Consider the following 16396-nt stretch of genomic DNA (forward strand, 5'->3'; position numbering starts at 1 on the left):
TGCTTGGAGGCCGCCGAAACAGCGCAGTCTGGCAGACCTGGGGGGCAGGGAGGGAGGGGGGAGGGGGAGCAGGTCTCACCCTTTCCCTGGGGTTCCTGTCAGCCTTGGGCCGCCCGCCCAGCTCGCATGAGATTAGGCCGGGGCCTCGGCTCGCAGCAGGCGAGCGGCCTCCCACCCGGCTACCAAGGACCCCGGCCATGCCTCGCTCATGCTCTGGACCGTAGCGCTGCCCCCTTCATGGGGGGTGGGGAGCGAAGAGGCAGAAAGGGGGGGGTAGGATTACCTTGGAAAGCCCGGAGGAGTCGGGCAAGGGGCTTAGCAACCTGTATCAGCTGACGTTACACGTTGTTACTGTTGCTTAGCAACCAGTATCAGCTGAAACCTGTACGGAAACATACCTAAGCGTTTTATAATTTTTCCATATCTGCTATTGAGAAACTCTTAAAATATTAATTTTCAAAACACTGCTGAAGTTTTGTTAAAGCTTTCTGGAATTATCTTTGTTTTGACATACACTAAATAGCTTTCATTCCTTACTTCCATTTAATCTTACTGTAGAATTATAAAGTGAACTTTTTTTAAAAAAAATTTTTAGCCAGCCCACTTTAGTGAAGGATTAGCGTTCACAAATCAACTCTTATGTTCATTTAAAATATTCCAAAGATGGGAACTCCAGAATCCTGACCACCAGGTGATTCTTCCTATGTATTAGAACAATTTTCTACTTCTGTGTTTGGATTGCTTTCTTTTCTTCTTTTCTTACTGGCTATAAGAAACAACTGGATTTGGTTGGCGAGTGATCAGTCTTCTTGATGCAAATGTCAGAAACTCCCCCTACCTTCTTTAAATGGTTGCAGAAAGAAAACCATTTCTTCTGTACTATAGAATCTCTAGATTACACATATCTTATGTCTGGATCCTAGGACTGACTGTGCCAATAAACAATTTGCTAAATTAGAACAACAACACAAAACATGATATTATATCTATATTGGAAGGAGATATACAGGATTGGTTGATAAAACCGCTGACTTCCCCTCTTTGTAATGTGCATTATAGCTATGTTACAATGTGTCTATAGAATTAGACATATATGGGGTTGGATCCAAACCTCTCATGAACAGATGTCTGCTCGCACAATGGGACTTCCCTGTCCTCTCCTCTCCCTGCAGCCTCTCATGCCCCAAATCTTCCCCAGAGGGTCCCCTAACCTTCCAGAGCAGATCTGCAGGACACGTAGGAAGAAGAGGAAATCTGTTTCACTGGTGGTTGCCTTTCGCCAGCAGAACACCATTGGACACAACCCAATGGAATACATGCACATCTAACACTATGATCATATCTACACTATAGACTCAAAATGGATTTAATAGTTTTCCCCTTCCCAGGTCATCTTAGGAAATATAGTTCTTTGAAGGGGCGTCTACAGGTAATGAACAAACTACAATTCATAGGGTACTTTGGAAGACACTTTCTCAATATTCCAAATGTGCCCACTGGACCAAAAAGGTTGAGGACTCTTGCTATAGATCCTAATTCCAATCCCCTCCCTACACACACACACACACATACTTTGGGGGTTTCTGGATGTCAGAATATACAAAATTAAGGTGGACGTGTGGGATCTGTAACACCATCTTGCAGTGTGGAGTACTTTCTATTCAGGAGCCCAACCATGCCTTCTTCTTTTTGGGATTATTCCATTCCATTCCCACTACTCTCCCCTCTGGTTTTCCATTGTCCCTCCAATAGTCAGTTGGCATTCCATATCCACTATATGCTTGGTCCTCATTGGACTGCTTTCAGTCCTATTCCCATCCTTTCCCTCCCTTTAGGTTTTTTTTTTTGTAAAGACATTTTTGTATTTCTGCAAATCTTGGAGTTTCCACAAGCCTGCTGATACCTCTCTGGTGTTGGGGGAGAGGCCAGGAATACAGTTAAGGAACAGGATGTCTTTGAACACATGCTCAGCTGAGAAATTTGTTTTCAGTACTAGAACTTGAGCTAACAGTCCACTCTTGGGTTTCCCTGCCCCCAGCTCTCATTTAGACTAAAATCCTAAATTAGCAAATCCCATTGATCACACTGGGACTTAATCCTGAATAATGTGTTAACAGTCACAGCGAGAAAGCCTTTTATATTGAATTTTTTTAAAGAAGTGAATTTCTGAAACCCTTGTCAGTCTACCACAAATCACGGAGTAGCTTGATACCTACAGTACCTTTTGCTCACCTTAGTATATAGGATGCAACAGCATAGAAAATGGGAAACGCTTATTGAATAATTGCAGCAACCTATCAATAGCCTTTTTTCCTTTTCCCCCAGGAACTCCTGAATTCATGGCTCCTGAGATGTATGAAGAACATTATGATGAGTCTGTGGATGTCTATGCTTTTGGAATGTGCATGCTGGAGATGGCAACTTCTGAATACCCTTACTCTGAATGTCAGAATGCTGCTCAAATCTACAGAAAAGTAACCAGTGTAGGTGTAAATGTAACTTCTTCATTAGGGTAAACTTGTACATTGGCAGCTTAAGGCAGCTAAGCTTATTAGTCAGAACTAATGCTGGTCTTCTTGCCCTACAGAGCAGCTGCTAAACTTAGTCTCGACACATTTCCCCAGACTTTACTGAGTTCTTTCCAGAACAGCTGATCTTTTTAGATGTTATGTTCACTGAAAAAGTTTAAATTGCTGTTTGGTGTTTAGATGCCACACTGTGAAAGTTAAACTTGTTGCTAACCAAGGCCAAAAGTTAAATGGAACAAACCATATTTCTGTCCAGCTCGTTTCATTGTATTGATCCCTGTTGCTGCCTATTCCGAAAGTTTACCAGCTGTCTTCCTACTGTCGTTATTGGGCCAAACAAGTGTCAATCCCCTACCCAGTCTTTTCCTTCGAGCTGGCACACACTTTCATATTGAGACTGGCAACTCAAATGATAACTATGTTGATTCAGACATCCAAAATAACTGAAACCACTACAGATTTTTTTTCCTCTGGCTAATTGTGTATACCTCATTCTGTAGCCATGATGAATGAAAGTTATAAATTAGGATAATAGAAAACAGATCAAACGTGCAGGCTTTTGTATGTGTGTGCATGCGTGTGTGCGTGAAAGAGAGGGGGTATATTTATTAACAAAACCAAGCCTGTTGACGTTGAAGGCATTTCCTCTTGTTGGTTGCAGTTTTCACATTTTTCATATATTGGTATTCTTTCACTTGGCTATAAAGTCCTGCCAGCAGGACTGGTCCAAAACACTTTGGTGCCCGAGGAGTAAAGTCCAAATGGAAACTTCTTTCCCCACCATCTGTTGGGAAGATCTCCTGTACAAGCTCCATTGACACAAACAGGAGCTACTGTGTGTTGCACAGCCATTCATTTCCATGGGGCTTATGAAAGGCCCTCTTGGCTGAGTTCTAACTTCCCACTCTGTTGGCCTTAATGGCATCCAAAATTCACCATTTGAAGCAGCTGCCTCTCTTTCTGCCATGGAGGGCTGCCTCTAGTTATTGCCCAGTCTAAATTCGGATTATTTGAACATGCTAGCCGGAGTACTCAGTCTTTGGTGACATTTGTGGTCATTCATTATGAAACTCATATATATCTTGTTTTGAGTGTGCACATGCGCACGCATATATGTATAATAACAGCTAGGGCTCTGCAAGCCTCGGGTCTTGGATTCAGAAATCCGAAACACGGAGGCCATTTTATGGCCAACCTGCCATTTTATGATCATTTTCTTGCACAGCCTCTGTAAGCAAGTTACAACCTACAACTCCCAGCATGCAGTGCCTGGGAGAGCTGCACTTACTGGGGCCCAGGAACAGTGGGCACACATGTCCTTGCCGCTGCCATCGCCTCTTTCTCGGCACAATTGCCTTCTCCTCGACGTGATCGCCCACTTCTTGGCACAATTGGCTGCTGCAGCCACAATCCAGGATACTCCAGTAACTCTGGAGGGGTCCCCTCATGTTCCGCAGGCACCCTGCAACCACCTGCTTCCCCAGAGAGCCGCCCAGGGAAAGCAGGCATCTGTGGGGAACCTTTGGAACGTTTGGGGACCCCTTCAGGGTTACTGGAGTATCCTGGATTGTGGCAGCAGCGGCCAATCATGTCAAGAAGTGGGTGATCGCGTCGAGGAGGAGGAGGCAATTGCGCCGAGAAGCAGGTGATGGGGGCGGCAAGGACATGACCTCCATGGTCATTGGAGTTTCCTGGATTGCAATGGCAATGGCTGACCACGCCAAGGCAGTGACAATGTGGCACAAGCGGATGTCTGCTCATTTATTTATTTATTTATTTATTTATTTATTTAATTAATTAATTACATTTATATACCGCCCCACAGCCGAAGCTCTCTGGGCGGTTTACATGTCCATGTGATTGGACTTACTCCCCTCTCTCTGCAGACCTCTATGTGCTTTGTGGGGTAGGGAAGGCTGCAAGGTGTGTGTGGGGTGAACCATTATACCCCTTCTGTTCTGCTGGCAGGCAGGCAGGATTGGGTGCAAACCCCAATCTTTTGATGCTATTAGAATACAGGTGTGCATAGATGGTTAGAAACACAAATTCATTATATATCTTTATCTTTAAATATATTTTGATAGCACTAAATAAGTTGGGGGGGATTTCAGAAGCAATTCTTAACAGATACATTCACAATAAATAATAATGAAAAATAATGTATATTTATTACTTTTTCCTTTCAGAGTGCTTTATACAGCTTCTTAGTAAGCCTGTAAAAGTGACCAATATTATCATTTCCATTATGCAGGTTTGCCTTAAGGCACCCCACTGAGTTCCTACTAAGATTATTTTTATATCCTATCCTTTCTCCTAGGAGCTCAGAACAACATGGCAACTAGCCCAAGGTCTGCCAGGCTACAATCCTAAACATGCTTACTAGGGAGCAAGCACCCTGAATACAATGGCCCCATTCAGAAGATACCTTAAACCATGGCTTTAACCATGGTGGTTAAGCCAGAAAGTTGAGCTGTGTTCAAAAGACAATTTAAACAACGGCTTTAACCACAGTGACTAAGGCAAAAAATCTTATTCACTGTGGTTAAAGCTGTGGTTTAAGGTGTCTTCTGAACACGGCCTGGCTTTCTGGCTTAACCACTGTGGTTAAAGCCATGGTTTAAAGTGTCTTCTGAACAGTGCCAGTGGGACTTATTTCTGAGTAACCATGCTTCCAGTGAGCTTCATCGCATAGTAGGGATTGGAACCAGGTCTCCCTGGTACGATTTCAATTATGTAACCCACAGATAGGTAACTCGGTGTCCTCCAAATGTTTGGACTACAATTCTCACAATCCCTGACCATTGGCCATGCTGTCTGAGGCTTACGGGAGTTGTAGTCCAAAACACCTAGACAGCACCAGGTTGCCCAGCCCTGCTCTAACTAGTCTTAACAACTACATCACACTATCTGTCATTATAATTTCCAGGATCTGAGGATTGTTACTAGAAAGATGCCTTCTGGGAGTTGAAGACAGATTCTGACCATTGCAACAAAATGTTTTCTTTTTCCTTATTCATTTATATAAGGGGAAAAGTCTAGGATATAGCTTTTTTTCTGTATTAGGTTAGTTTTCATGCACAATCATGAAATGTTCTTATATCTGGGTGTGAATGGCCAGATAAAGCTAAAGGAAGAGATTAGTCAAATGGATTAGAATGGATTTTGACTCCTTTCACAATATAGCATAAAGCCTGGATGTCCAGCCTGATCTGATTTAGAAGCAATAGCTGGGTTGTTGTTGTTTTTTAAAAAAGTGGAATAATGGCCACAGTTTGCAAGACAATTGGACTGAAATCAGTATAATGTTCTTCCAAGTAAATGCCTTCAGCATCGGGGGTTTGTGGTGCTAAGATCCAAAATTCCACCAGCTTAGGCTGCTTGGAAGAGCCTCATCACTGTAAACTGGCGATTTTCCTTAATTCTGTCTAGTTGCAGCAGAGAGAACTCCTACTGGGTATTATCTATTAACAACCATATCCCTTCTCTCCTAGGGCATTAAACCTGCCAGTTTTAACAAAGTGACTGACCCAGAGGTGAAAGAGATCATTGAAGGCTGCATTCGGCAAAACAAGTCTGAAAGGTGGGCAGGTCCTCCATTTTGTGCCCCTCCAATTGCTCTGTGTACCATAAATTAAGAGGTAGCCTTTGTGGCTGTTAATAGAGGTCTGCTGGTATTGGCAACAAAGGACTTGATTAAGCAAAGCATTCCTGCTTAGTATAGCACTTTTAAGCACCTGCATAAGCCCCTTTGAACTGAAAGGAAATTAAGCTTACACAATGTATGTCACATGGCTGAATTGGGATTTGCCTGGCTCGTATCCAAAATGTTGAGTATGAGAAACTATATATAATGGAAGTGGAAGGCCCTGAGAAGCAATAACAAAATAAAGGAATTAAAATTTTGGTGTGTGTTTGAGCAGACGAGCTTGGATCCCAGAACACCTATTCTTGGTTCATGGAGGAGCGTGAAATCTGGTCATTTAAAACAGAGAGGTGCAACTTATTGGTTCTCTAGCTTTTCTAAGTGATGGGTGGTGAGATTCTTCATTCCTTGAAAACTGGGGTTTTGGATGGTTGCTTTCTTTCTCTCTCTCTCTCTCTCTCTCTCTGTTTGTCTTTTACCTGTAGCATGGTCTTGAGGGTAAGTGAAATGCAGTTGTCTGCTTGATTCCTCTTGAAAGAGTGATGAACCATGTTGGATTCAGAGAAGCACTGGCAGAAGGGGGTGGGTGGAATTCAGCCTCTCCTGTGGGTCGGGGCCCTCCTAAATGGGGTGGGCTGTGGCACAGTGGGCTGAGGGGGAAGGGGGGAATCACAGAAAATCAACCAAAGACTCTCTTCCATGAGCAGGGGATGCGTTTCAGGGGGTTACCAAGAGAGAAGAGGGCAGGAAGGTTGCCTTCGGCCATCCCCTTTCATTGGTGGCTTCTTTGGATCCAGTCCTAAAACTATGACTATGTGTATACTGAGTTACTTCTGGAATTCTCTCCCTAAGGAAGTCCATTTGGTCTCCACTGTATTTTCCTTTAAGCAGACAAGAAGGTTTTCTGCTTCATTTAGCATTTTATCTTATGCATGTTGGTTGGTTGCTGATAATGTTTTTGTCTGATTTTGGGATAATTTTACTAAATTATTGTTTGTTCTTGTTTTAAACTTCCATAGCTCACACTGAGAGAGTTTTACAAAAATCAATAAATATAATGCATATTAGGGAAGGCCTCCATGGAAGAGCAGCCCACCAGCTGTCCATGTACCTTTGGTATGGGACTCCTAAGGCATTCACTCTGTCACCTTTCTCATTATCACTATCAGGCTATCTATCAAAGATCTCTTGAACCATGCCTTCTTTGCTGAGGACACTGGACTCAGAGTGGAGCTGGCAGAGGATGATGATGGGCTAAATTCCTCCCTGGCTTTGAGACTTTGGGTGGAAGATCCCAAGAAGCTGAAAGGCAAGCACAAAGATAACGAAGCTATTGAGTTCAGTTTTAACCTGGAAACAGATGTCCCAGAGGAAGTATCTTGTGAAATGGTGAGTATCGGCATTGCTTGCTGTACCACTTCTCCCTGTTGTGTGACAGAATTTCCAGCTTCTTCCTTTGCCTCATTTCCAACATGGGGGTTTGCTGTCTACCATTTTATATCCAGTCTTTCACAGTCTCCTTGTATTGTCATAGTTGTCTGCTACTTTGTCATAGTCCTCTCCTATGATCCAAATGTCTTCCACTGGGTAAACTTTGTCTACTCTGTTGTATAACATTCAAAGTTTGGTTTACAAGTTCAAATATTTTTGCAGCCCAATCCTAAATAGGATTACACAGAAGTAAACCCAGAAGTATGCTAGTCTGGAACCTTTTCCATGGCATGCCAGGGTCAAACTGCAAGTTCTGTCCCCACATTTTTTCTTTTTTAAAAAGCAGCTGTGTCTGTGAGAGAGAGGGAGGAAAAGAGAGGGGGGATTTTGGATCAAGGACTGAGGGGGATCTTCCTCTTTGTGTCGATTCTCTGACATAAATCCCACTGACCCCTGAAGCTGTGATTCTAGATTCTCCCTAGTTTTCTATGAGCAGGGAAACGTTCATAAATGGAGTGAGTATTCAAACATTTCACCCTTCCCCTGAAGTCTGAAATGCTAATAAATATAAATATTGAATATAATCCCTGTTTTTCTGCTTTTTTGTTGTAATTTTGTATTTTGTTTCTATCTTTTCTTTTGTAAGCCACCTTGTAAATATTACTGGAGGGCAAGATATTTTATTTATCAATCAATCAATCAATCAATCTACAGCCGTGCAAACAGATACATCAGACGAGACTGTTGATTGTGTTTCATCTCTTAGTTATGTAAAGATGAATGGAGAAATAACCATTATCCATTGTATTAATCAAGATAGTGAGTTTTACTTATAAGACGTCATGACACTTTCAGGATATTTGTACACACTGAGAAGCACCATGAGGTCAGATAGGGACCAGTGGGTGAGCATTTTCCCCAGCATAATCTCTGAAGCTGCATGACGCTGGGGTTTCATCAGAGCTGGCTTGTTTATACTCACTTACAATACGTTGATGATAAGCCAGGCAAAAGGTGATTAAGATACTGTATAAGTGAAGGCATCTTCCTTCCTCCCTTCCTTTAGTGGCTGTGTTTCCTTTGCCTTCCTTTGCCCATGTTATCTGTTTAGACTGTAGATTCTTCACTCTGCCTTGCTTGTTGCCTTGGTTTTGTTTTCACAAAACATTTGGCTACACGGCAACCTGACAAGCAACAGCTGATGATACGGAAAGGAGTCATAGCACTGCATCTGTTCACTTCTTTTCGTGTGTGTATGGAAGGGACTATTGCTTAAGCATCACCCGCCCACCAGCCAGCTAGAACAGCCACATAACCACTAGCTGGTATTGATCCATCCAATGTATTTGACCTTAACTTAATAACGTATAACCAAAGTGTAGCAGCATTTACATTTGAGGGTCTGTCTCTTTGCTATTTGTTTGACTGGCTTTCTGCTTAATAGGTCCGAGATTGATTTGCACCTGGTCAGTGCAAAATTCATTGCAATTGGACCCTGGTTTAGAGTGATGTTCAAGTAGTGAATAACATGATCAAACACTGATGGATACTTTTTTAGGAAGAGTAGAGTGATGTTTAACAGAACTGTACTTTTTTTTTTATGTCTAGGTGAAGTCAGGATTCTTTCATGAAAGCGACTCCAAAGCTGTAGCTAAATCCATCCGGGATCGTGTTGCCTTGATCAAGAAGACACGGGAGCGGAGACAGGTGGGCTACCTGGAGGAGAGGAGGGACTCTCAAAGCAAACTTCCAAGTGGGCTACCATTACTCCAGTCACAAGGCTCATCTTTCAGCACTCCTTCCCAGCAGAGCAAGACTGAATGTGAGGAAACGGAGGTTGATCAACATGTCCGACAGCAGATCCTTCAACAAATTCAGCATAGCTCCTCCCTCACTGGTAATGAGCAACCAAAGTCAGTCTGTCTTCTCAAATCCTGTGCTTAACTAAAGGGTGAATCTGAGTGTCATTTAGTTCTGCCAAATTCCTTCCCTTGAGACATTTATTGAGCTCGTGGGTCAGTTATTTACAGGTTTATTGGAGGCTAATTAGCATGTAAACTGTGACTTATTTCTCTGGCTATTACTCCTAGTTTAAATTGTTGGCTAATACCATATACATTATGGGTTGCTGGAGTGTTAATCCTCCTCCCTGGAATAAATTAGTCTGTGCTACGGTTCTCTGAGCTTATGTGAGTTTATTACAGCAGCACTAGCTGAGTAGATCTGGTCAGTGTGCTTTTCCAGCCACTTCAGTAGAAACCCTCCACTTCATAGGCAAGTAGGGTGAAGACAAGTATAGACCAGGGTGGAACTACTCTTTAGGTATGGTTCCCTGTTTCTTTTACCTGAGGGCTAGCCAGGGAGAAGAGGAAGAGGTTGTTTAACCCGTTCTTTCTCAGCAATTTGACTGCTCAGAATTGCTGCCCACGTCAACTGCTTTCTCCCTAGGATATGAGAAACAAGGGCCTGTATCTTTTATCGTTCAGAGAAAAAACAGCTTGGTGAGGGTGAGGAATGTAGTGATTTTTTTAAAAAAAATTTTTTATTGATTTTTAACACATAAAACATTAATAAACAATAAGACTGGCAAAACTGAACTGAATTCAGTGAAAACCTCTTTGTTGCTTGTTCAAAACGCCTAGGCTCCAGAACTTAAATAGCTTGGTGTATCCAGGCCTGCATAGGATGCCATTCTGATAGGTAGGATTGTCCCATTTTGTCTTCACAATGATCCTGTGAGGTAGATTAGGCTAGGAGAGCATAACTCAATGAGCTTCATGGGCTTTGCAGGTATTTGAACCCTGGTCCAAGTTCTATTCACTGGCCTACACAGGATTCTAGTAGAAGCAAGAGCTAATATTCCAAAGAGGCTTGGGGCATATATATCTGAACCACGTGGCTCAGTGGTAGAACCACTGCTTTGCATGCAAAAGGTCCCGGGTTCAATCCCTGGGAAAGATTCCCCTCTGAAAACCTGGAGAGCCATTGTCAGTCAGTGTAGTCAAGGGGTGGGCAGCTTATGGCCCTCCTGATGTTTTAGCCTATCATTCCTATCAGCCCTAACCAGCATAGCCAATAGTGTGGGATCATGAGAGTGGTAGGCCAAAACATCTGGAGGTGTAGGCAAAACTGAACTAGATGGAGCAACAGTCTGACTTGATTTAAGGCAGCGTCTGATGTTCCACATGATAGGGTTAATGGAGCAACCAGAAGCAACATACTGCTGATTCTTTTTTTAAAAAAGAAAATGGCCAGGCCACTCCTCCTTGCCCTCTCCTAGAAAGCAGTTTTGCATTTTTTTGTGTTCTTTCTCAAATAAGTGTTTGATCCTAGTAGAAGGTGCATTTGTTGACAAGACATGTTGCTCTGTATATACCTAAGAGTTTGTCTGCATGGGGCACTGGTGGGGAGAAGGAGTGGAACTGCTTTTCACTTCTTCTGACAGAGCTAATATTCTGTCTTTTCCTTCCTCCCACACTGACACAGCTGATAGCTTATCTGAGAGAGGGACAGGATCTGTTATACTGTCCGATGCCTCCAGTCAACATACCTTCTCCTCGGAAAAGATTAGAGGCGCTCAGCAAGCCCCCAAACTCTCACAAGCTGAAAACAGTGTTCAGGGGCAAATCTACACTTCTCAGCAGCTGGTGGGGCATTACCAGCCCATGGCAGGGGTAAGAGATCTATCATTTCCTTAAACACCTAGCCTGATAATCCAACTACACTGTATTTATTGCACCCTGGAGTTTCAGCACAAATTGCTGTGGTTGTGTTGATCCCAGAGAAGGAATAAAAGAAGATGGGGAAGGTGCTATTAGGTGGGGAAGGTGCTGTTAACTAGCAGTGTTGGTGCAGGGGAGGGGCGCAGAACCTTTTTCAGCCTGAGGGCCAAATATCATTTCAGAGAAGCTCTCAGGGGTCACATTCCAGTGGTGGCCAGGGCTGAAGGAAAAATGGTCAAGGCCAAAGATACCCACATATGGTAGCTTAACGCTCTTACTGCCAGTAATGAAGCCTTAGGACAGGCATTTCAACCTTTTACATTGGGGGAGAAAAAACTGCACAAAGGCCAGGAAACCAACAATCAGTGGCTGGGAGAAAGGGAGTGGGGCCAGGGGTAGGGGGCGTGGCTTTTAAGGGACCCCTAGAGGGCCAGATTGGGACAGTTAGTTTGGGCCCCTGGGCCTGAGCTTCTGCGTCCCCATCAGCTTGTGATTTATACAGAAATATTCACAGTTGTAAGAAATCTGAGTTTAACAGAATATACGAATATAAGTCAAATTTATTTGCATGGAATTTTCATATGGGGGAATATTTTAAAATGTGACTTTCTATCTCTAGTGTCCATTGTATGTCCTCATTTTGCCCCACATGTAGAACAGGCTTCTGGCTTTTCTAACCAGTTAGCTCTACTAGTCAACCACTTCAGAAGACCTAGGTCTGTCCAGCCTGCATACAATTATTATAGCCTGGAATGGAGGGGCCCTGATGTTGTTCCTCCCACATCCACAAAAGCTGGTCCTAGAAAAGATATTCCGGCACCTATTTTGTATTTTTATGACAAATAATGAGTTGTATATTCTGTTATTTGATATGGTCAAATGAGTCATCAAAATGTCTAGCCAAACAATAAAATGTAAATGATCGGTGGTCAAATGTTACTGGGCCAGACTTCTGCTAACAAATTTGAGAAGCTCTGTTCGTTGAACCTCTCCCAATCGATTTGTGCGCACATATGAGTATAGTTCATGAGTGATAGAAAATGGAAGAGACATATTCTAGGTATTTGAGTTACAGATGCAGGAAATTGAGAAACAAAAATATTTTTTCCGCACCGATGTATCTTTCGCTGGTGGAAGCCTCTGGCAGCTTGACACGTGAGGGGACCGCTCCAGAGCTTCCTCCTTCTGCGGCAGGTTTCTGTGCACACACCCGCCTCAGAAGGCGGAAGCTCTGGAGTGGTCCCCTCGCACATCATGTGACGAGAGGCTTCCGCCAGCGAAGTACGCAATGGCGCCTGTGGCGCTCCCATTGCCTGTCCCTCTGCGTGGGCGCAGTGAGAAACGGCGGTCGTGTCACCTCCAGTGACAGGGGAGGCGCTGTGTTTGTTGTTGGAGCAATGGCCATGGCGGCGGTTGAATCCCACTTCCTGTCATGAAGAGAGATGGCTGCGTCAGCGCTTCTTTCTCCAGTGATGGCCATCGTGCGTCTTTCGCAGTGTCCGTCACTGGAGAAAGAAGCACCAACAGAGCCATTTCTCCTCATGACAGGAGGTGGGATTCATCTGCCGCTGGGGGCTGTCACTCCTGCAGCAGCTGCAGCATGTCTCTGCATGGTGTGTCTCTCCTCCCACTCCTCTCTTCCCCACATAATGGCAGCACCCTGATAAGGTAAGTGGTAACCAGCACCGCCATTCAGTGGGGAGGGCGGAGTGGGGGGGGGGGAGAGACAACAACTCCGCAGAGTGGGGATAATCCACTCCACAGAGCAGCACTTCCCCGCAAATAGCCATCTGTGGAGTGGACTATTCCCACTCGGTGGACTAAAGTGTTGTCTAAATGCACCCAATGCGACATCTTCCTGAGGCACATTCTCCATAGCACAGATTGGCTAACCATAGGTTTGTTCACAAAAACGAAATATTGTTATAGTATTGATGTAGAATGCATGCAAGGGCTTTGATCCATCTACTGCACTTTCCATCAACATTATGAAAAGGCCAGTCCAATGACTGGTAAAGAGCCTTTTAGATATAAATTTATATCTATCAAGCTTGAGGTTATTAAGAACCAGTGTAGTCCAGCAGATGATGCTGGACTACAACTGGGTAGATCTGAGTTCAAATCCTTTCTCAAATCCTTAGCTCTTGAATTGGCCTTAGACACCAATTTTATCCTCAGAACTCCACAGTTCAAAGTTAGCCAGCTTTTAAGGACAAAGGCCTGGTTCGCATGCCATGCCAACCCACAACTTTTGTGAATAAATAAATTGTGGGTTGTTGTGAATAAGGCAGTATGCTGGCATGCTGTCACATGCACAACAAACCAGGGGTTTTAAAAAATCCTGGGTTGTTGTAACATACAAACTCTTCCATCCCCATCTAGTTTCCAGGCAGAGAGCCGGGAGATCTGACAGTCACAGCTCTCCCTGCTCTCTGCCTGGAAACTAGATGGGGACAGAAGAGGTGCCATCGAGACAAGCGATGCCCTCTCAGCGGAGAAGTTCTCTTGGCGCCGATGCATCCTTCGCCCTCATCTCCAAAGCAACAGGGATGGGACGGCTATAACAACGCCGCCCACTGCCCAGTTGCTATAGAAATGATGGCGATGGATGGGCGGGCGGGGGGGCGCAAGGAGCTGAGCTGTTCCCGTGACGAGCAGGACTGATTCTTCCACATCTTGACCTGTCCCCATTTGCGAGATGGAAGGGGAATCCTTTGCTGTGGCAGAAGGGATGCTTGCGTGTCTGATTCCCCTGCATCCCTCCTGCCTCAGCAGAGGATTTCCAATCTGTTCTCATAAAAGAGGACGGGACACGGAAGAATCCATCTTGCTTGTCACAGGAGCAACATGGATCCTTGCACACACACACACACACACACACACACACACCAATATCAGTGAATGGATTTCTCTGACAGTTGGACATTGCAAGTCCAGCCACAGGAGACATCCTTGGCCCTCCCCACCCCACGATCCATTTCAGGATAGGCTCAAGGAGTTGAAAGGAGCTCCTTCCATCCCCTCAAGCCTATCTCCAGATGGATAGGGGTGGGGTGGCAAGGCACATGCACATCCCTGGGAACATGTGGAGCGCTGTGATCGGTGGCGCCCCACCCAGGGACATCATGTGCTCATGCCTGAAAGCGTGTGGGGAGCCGAGGATCGCACTGCCCCACCAAGGGACAGTATGATTGGGGCTCCCCAAACGGTTGCTGGCATGGGATTGTTTCCCCTGCCAGTGGAGCCCTACTGGGCTAGAGCGGCTGGGGTTTCTGCTGCTCTTGTCTCGTGGCTCTGTCGGCAGGAGACATAATCAACGGAGCCCACCACATGACATGATAATCAACAGTTGTGCAGAAAAACAACTCTGCAAACTGTTGGTTATCTCCATTGTTTTGGTTTTTTGGAAATAATCAACCGTGGCGTGGTTTTTGCCTGACAGACAGCGCACTCGTCAATGGTGGGCTATTTAAGCAACAGTTGATTAAATAATCCACCATTGACTAATATGTCCGAACTGAGCCATTCTCTCCAGAGAATTTGTCACAGGAGGCTGCAAACAGGACAGGTGAGACCAGGGAAGCTGGAACGTAAACAACCACTTCATTTCTCTAAGAACAGTCCATTAATTATTCTTTATGCAGGTCCAGGTGCAGCAGCAGCAGCAGCAGCAGACAACAAATGTGACCCACTCCAATGTTTTACCACTAATCCAAAGTCAACCTTCACCTCTATCTACCCACACCTTGGCACCCCCTGCAGCTCCCCAAGCCCAGGCCTCCCCTGTTGCAGTTCAGCAGTTCACACCAAGGCTGGTTAGTACCTTCAGCGATTCTCTGTCTTGCAGAATTGTCCTTTTGAACAATCACTCAAAGTGTCCATGAGCTCATTTTAGCCATTGAGCAATATCGTCACAAGTGGCTTCATATGACAATAGCAGGCAATCATGTCCTTAGCTAAAGTGGGGAGAGAGCTCAGCTGATGCTCTTGTTCTCTTTTTAATCTGCCTAGATGTATGCTGCCAAACAAACATTGCATGGGGACTTGGGGTGTGTGTGTGAATTGCCGTGTCCAGAACACAGCTGCATGTGACATTAGCCTGATGGTCACTTTCCCACTGCAAAAGATCCACAGGAGAGAGCAATTTGCAATGAGGAGAGGGAATGCTTCACCCTTCTCTCAGTTGGCCCTTTTCTGCTGAAACTATCCCCCAAGTTGGTTCCCTCTCCCCAGGGTCCCAGAGCCATCTTTCTGAGGCCTGAAGCACTGACGGGAAGGAGGCGAGGGAAACAGTTGTGGAGCTGTAAATTCAGGAGAAAAATGCTGGGCAGGGGGGAAGGTGAGTTAAACGTCCCCCAGCTGTTTCTGTGTTGCAAATTTCCCTCTCCTGAGAACAGTTTGCAGTAGAAAAGAAGACACCGAGCTAACATTACACATCACTGCATTGTAATGTGCAGTTTGGGCTTAAGTGCATAACAAAATAATACCATATTTTAGTTCGGGGTCCCATGGATGCTTTTTCTTAAAAATAAAAGCAGAGAGTTTTAGAGCGTCATCAGACGAGCGTTTTATCGCACGTTCCTGACTGCCCACTCATGGTTTTTCGCAGGTCCTTTTGACAATGCCATCCTCCTCCCACGTGTCTCCCGCCCCTTCTGCTCATTTTCCCATTGTAAAAAAAGGCCAGAAAAATCTGACTTTGCAGGAGAAGCAGCGGGATAAAAACGCCCATTGAATGCGCCACGCGGTGATCGTTTACTTCCTCTTTCTTCTCCGTGTAAAGAAAGTGGCAGTATTAAGGGACAGAAATGGGGGGGAAAGCGATGGTAAGGAAATGCAATTCTCCCCCCCCCTTCAAATCGGATGACGCTCTTACACATGCTGCTTTGAAAGCATGAATAATATCACACAAATTTTGTCCATGGAACCAACCTCAGGATTAATGTCTATTGCTGAAAGAGATTGCAGAGAAACTCTGCCAGGCCCACCTAATAGATTGGGCTAGAAGCAAATTAACATGGCTGGTTATCAGAAGACTTATATGTTGGTGTACAATCTTTGAGGTTGAGGTA

General features: G+C 44.7%; 1 protein-coding gene across 1 annotated transcript in view; it reads left to right on the top strand.

Moving 5' to 3' along the window:
- WNK3 (WNK lysine deficient protein kinase 3) overlaps positions 1 to 16396 on the top strand; it is a 135236-nt gene that overhangs the window by 76440 nt on the left and 42400 nt on the right. Inside the window, exons 5-10 of the mRNA XM_063119456.1 lie at positions 2326 to 2483; positions 6020 to 6108; positions 7341 to 7560; positions 9211 to 9499; positions 11089 to 11276; positions 14969 to 15139. Coding sequence (XP_062975526.1) covers positions 2326 to 2483; positions 6020 to 6108; positions 7341 to 7560; positions 9211 to 9499; positions 11089 to 11276; positions 14969 to 15139 — 1115 coding nt within the window. The remainder of the gene's footprint in view (positions 1 to 2325; positions 2484 to 6019; positions 6109 to 7340; positions 7561 to 9210; positions 9500 to 11088; positions 11277 to 14968; positions 15140 to 16396) is intronic.

Source organism: Elgaria multicarinata, chromosome 3 (genome assembly GCF_023053635.1).
Source record: "Elgaria multicarinata webbii isolate HBS135686 ecotype San Diego chromosome 3, rElgMul1.1.pri, whole genome shotgun sequence".
In the NCBI taxonomy this organism is placed as follows: domain Eukaryota; kingdom Metazoa; phylum Chordata; class Lepidosauria; order Squamata; family Anguidae; genus Elgaria; species Elgaria multicarinata.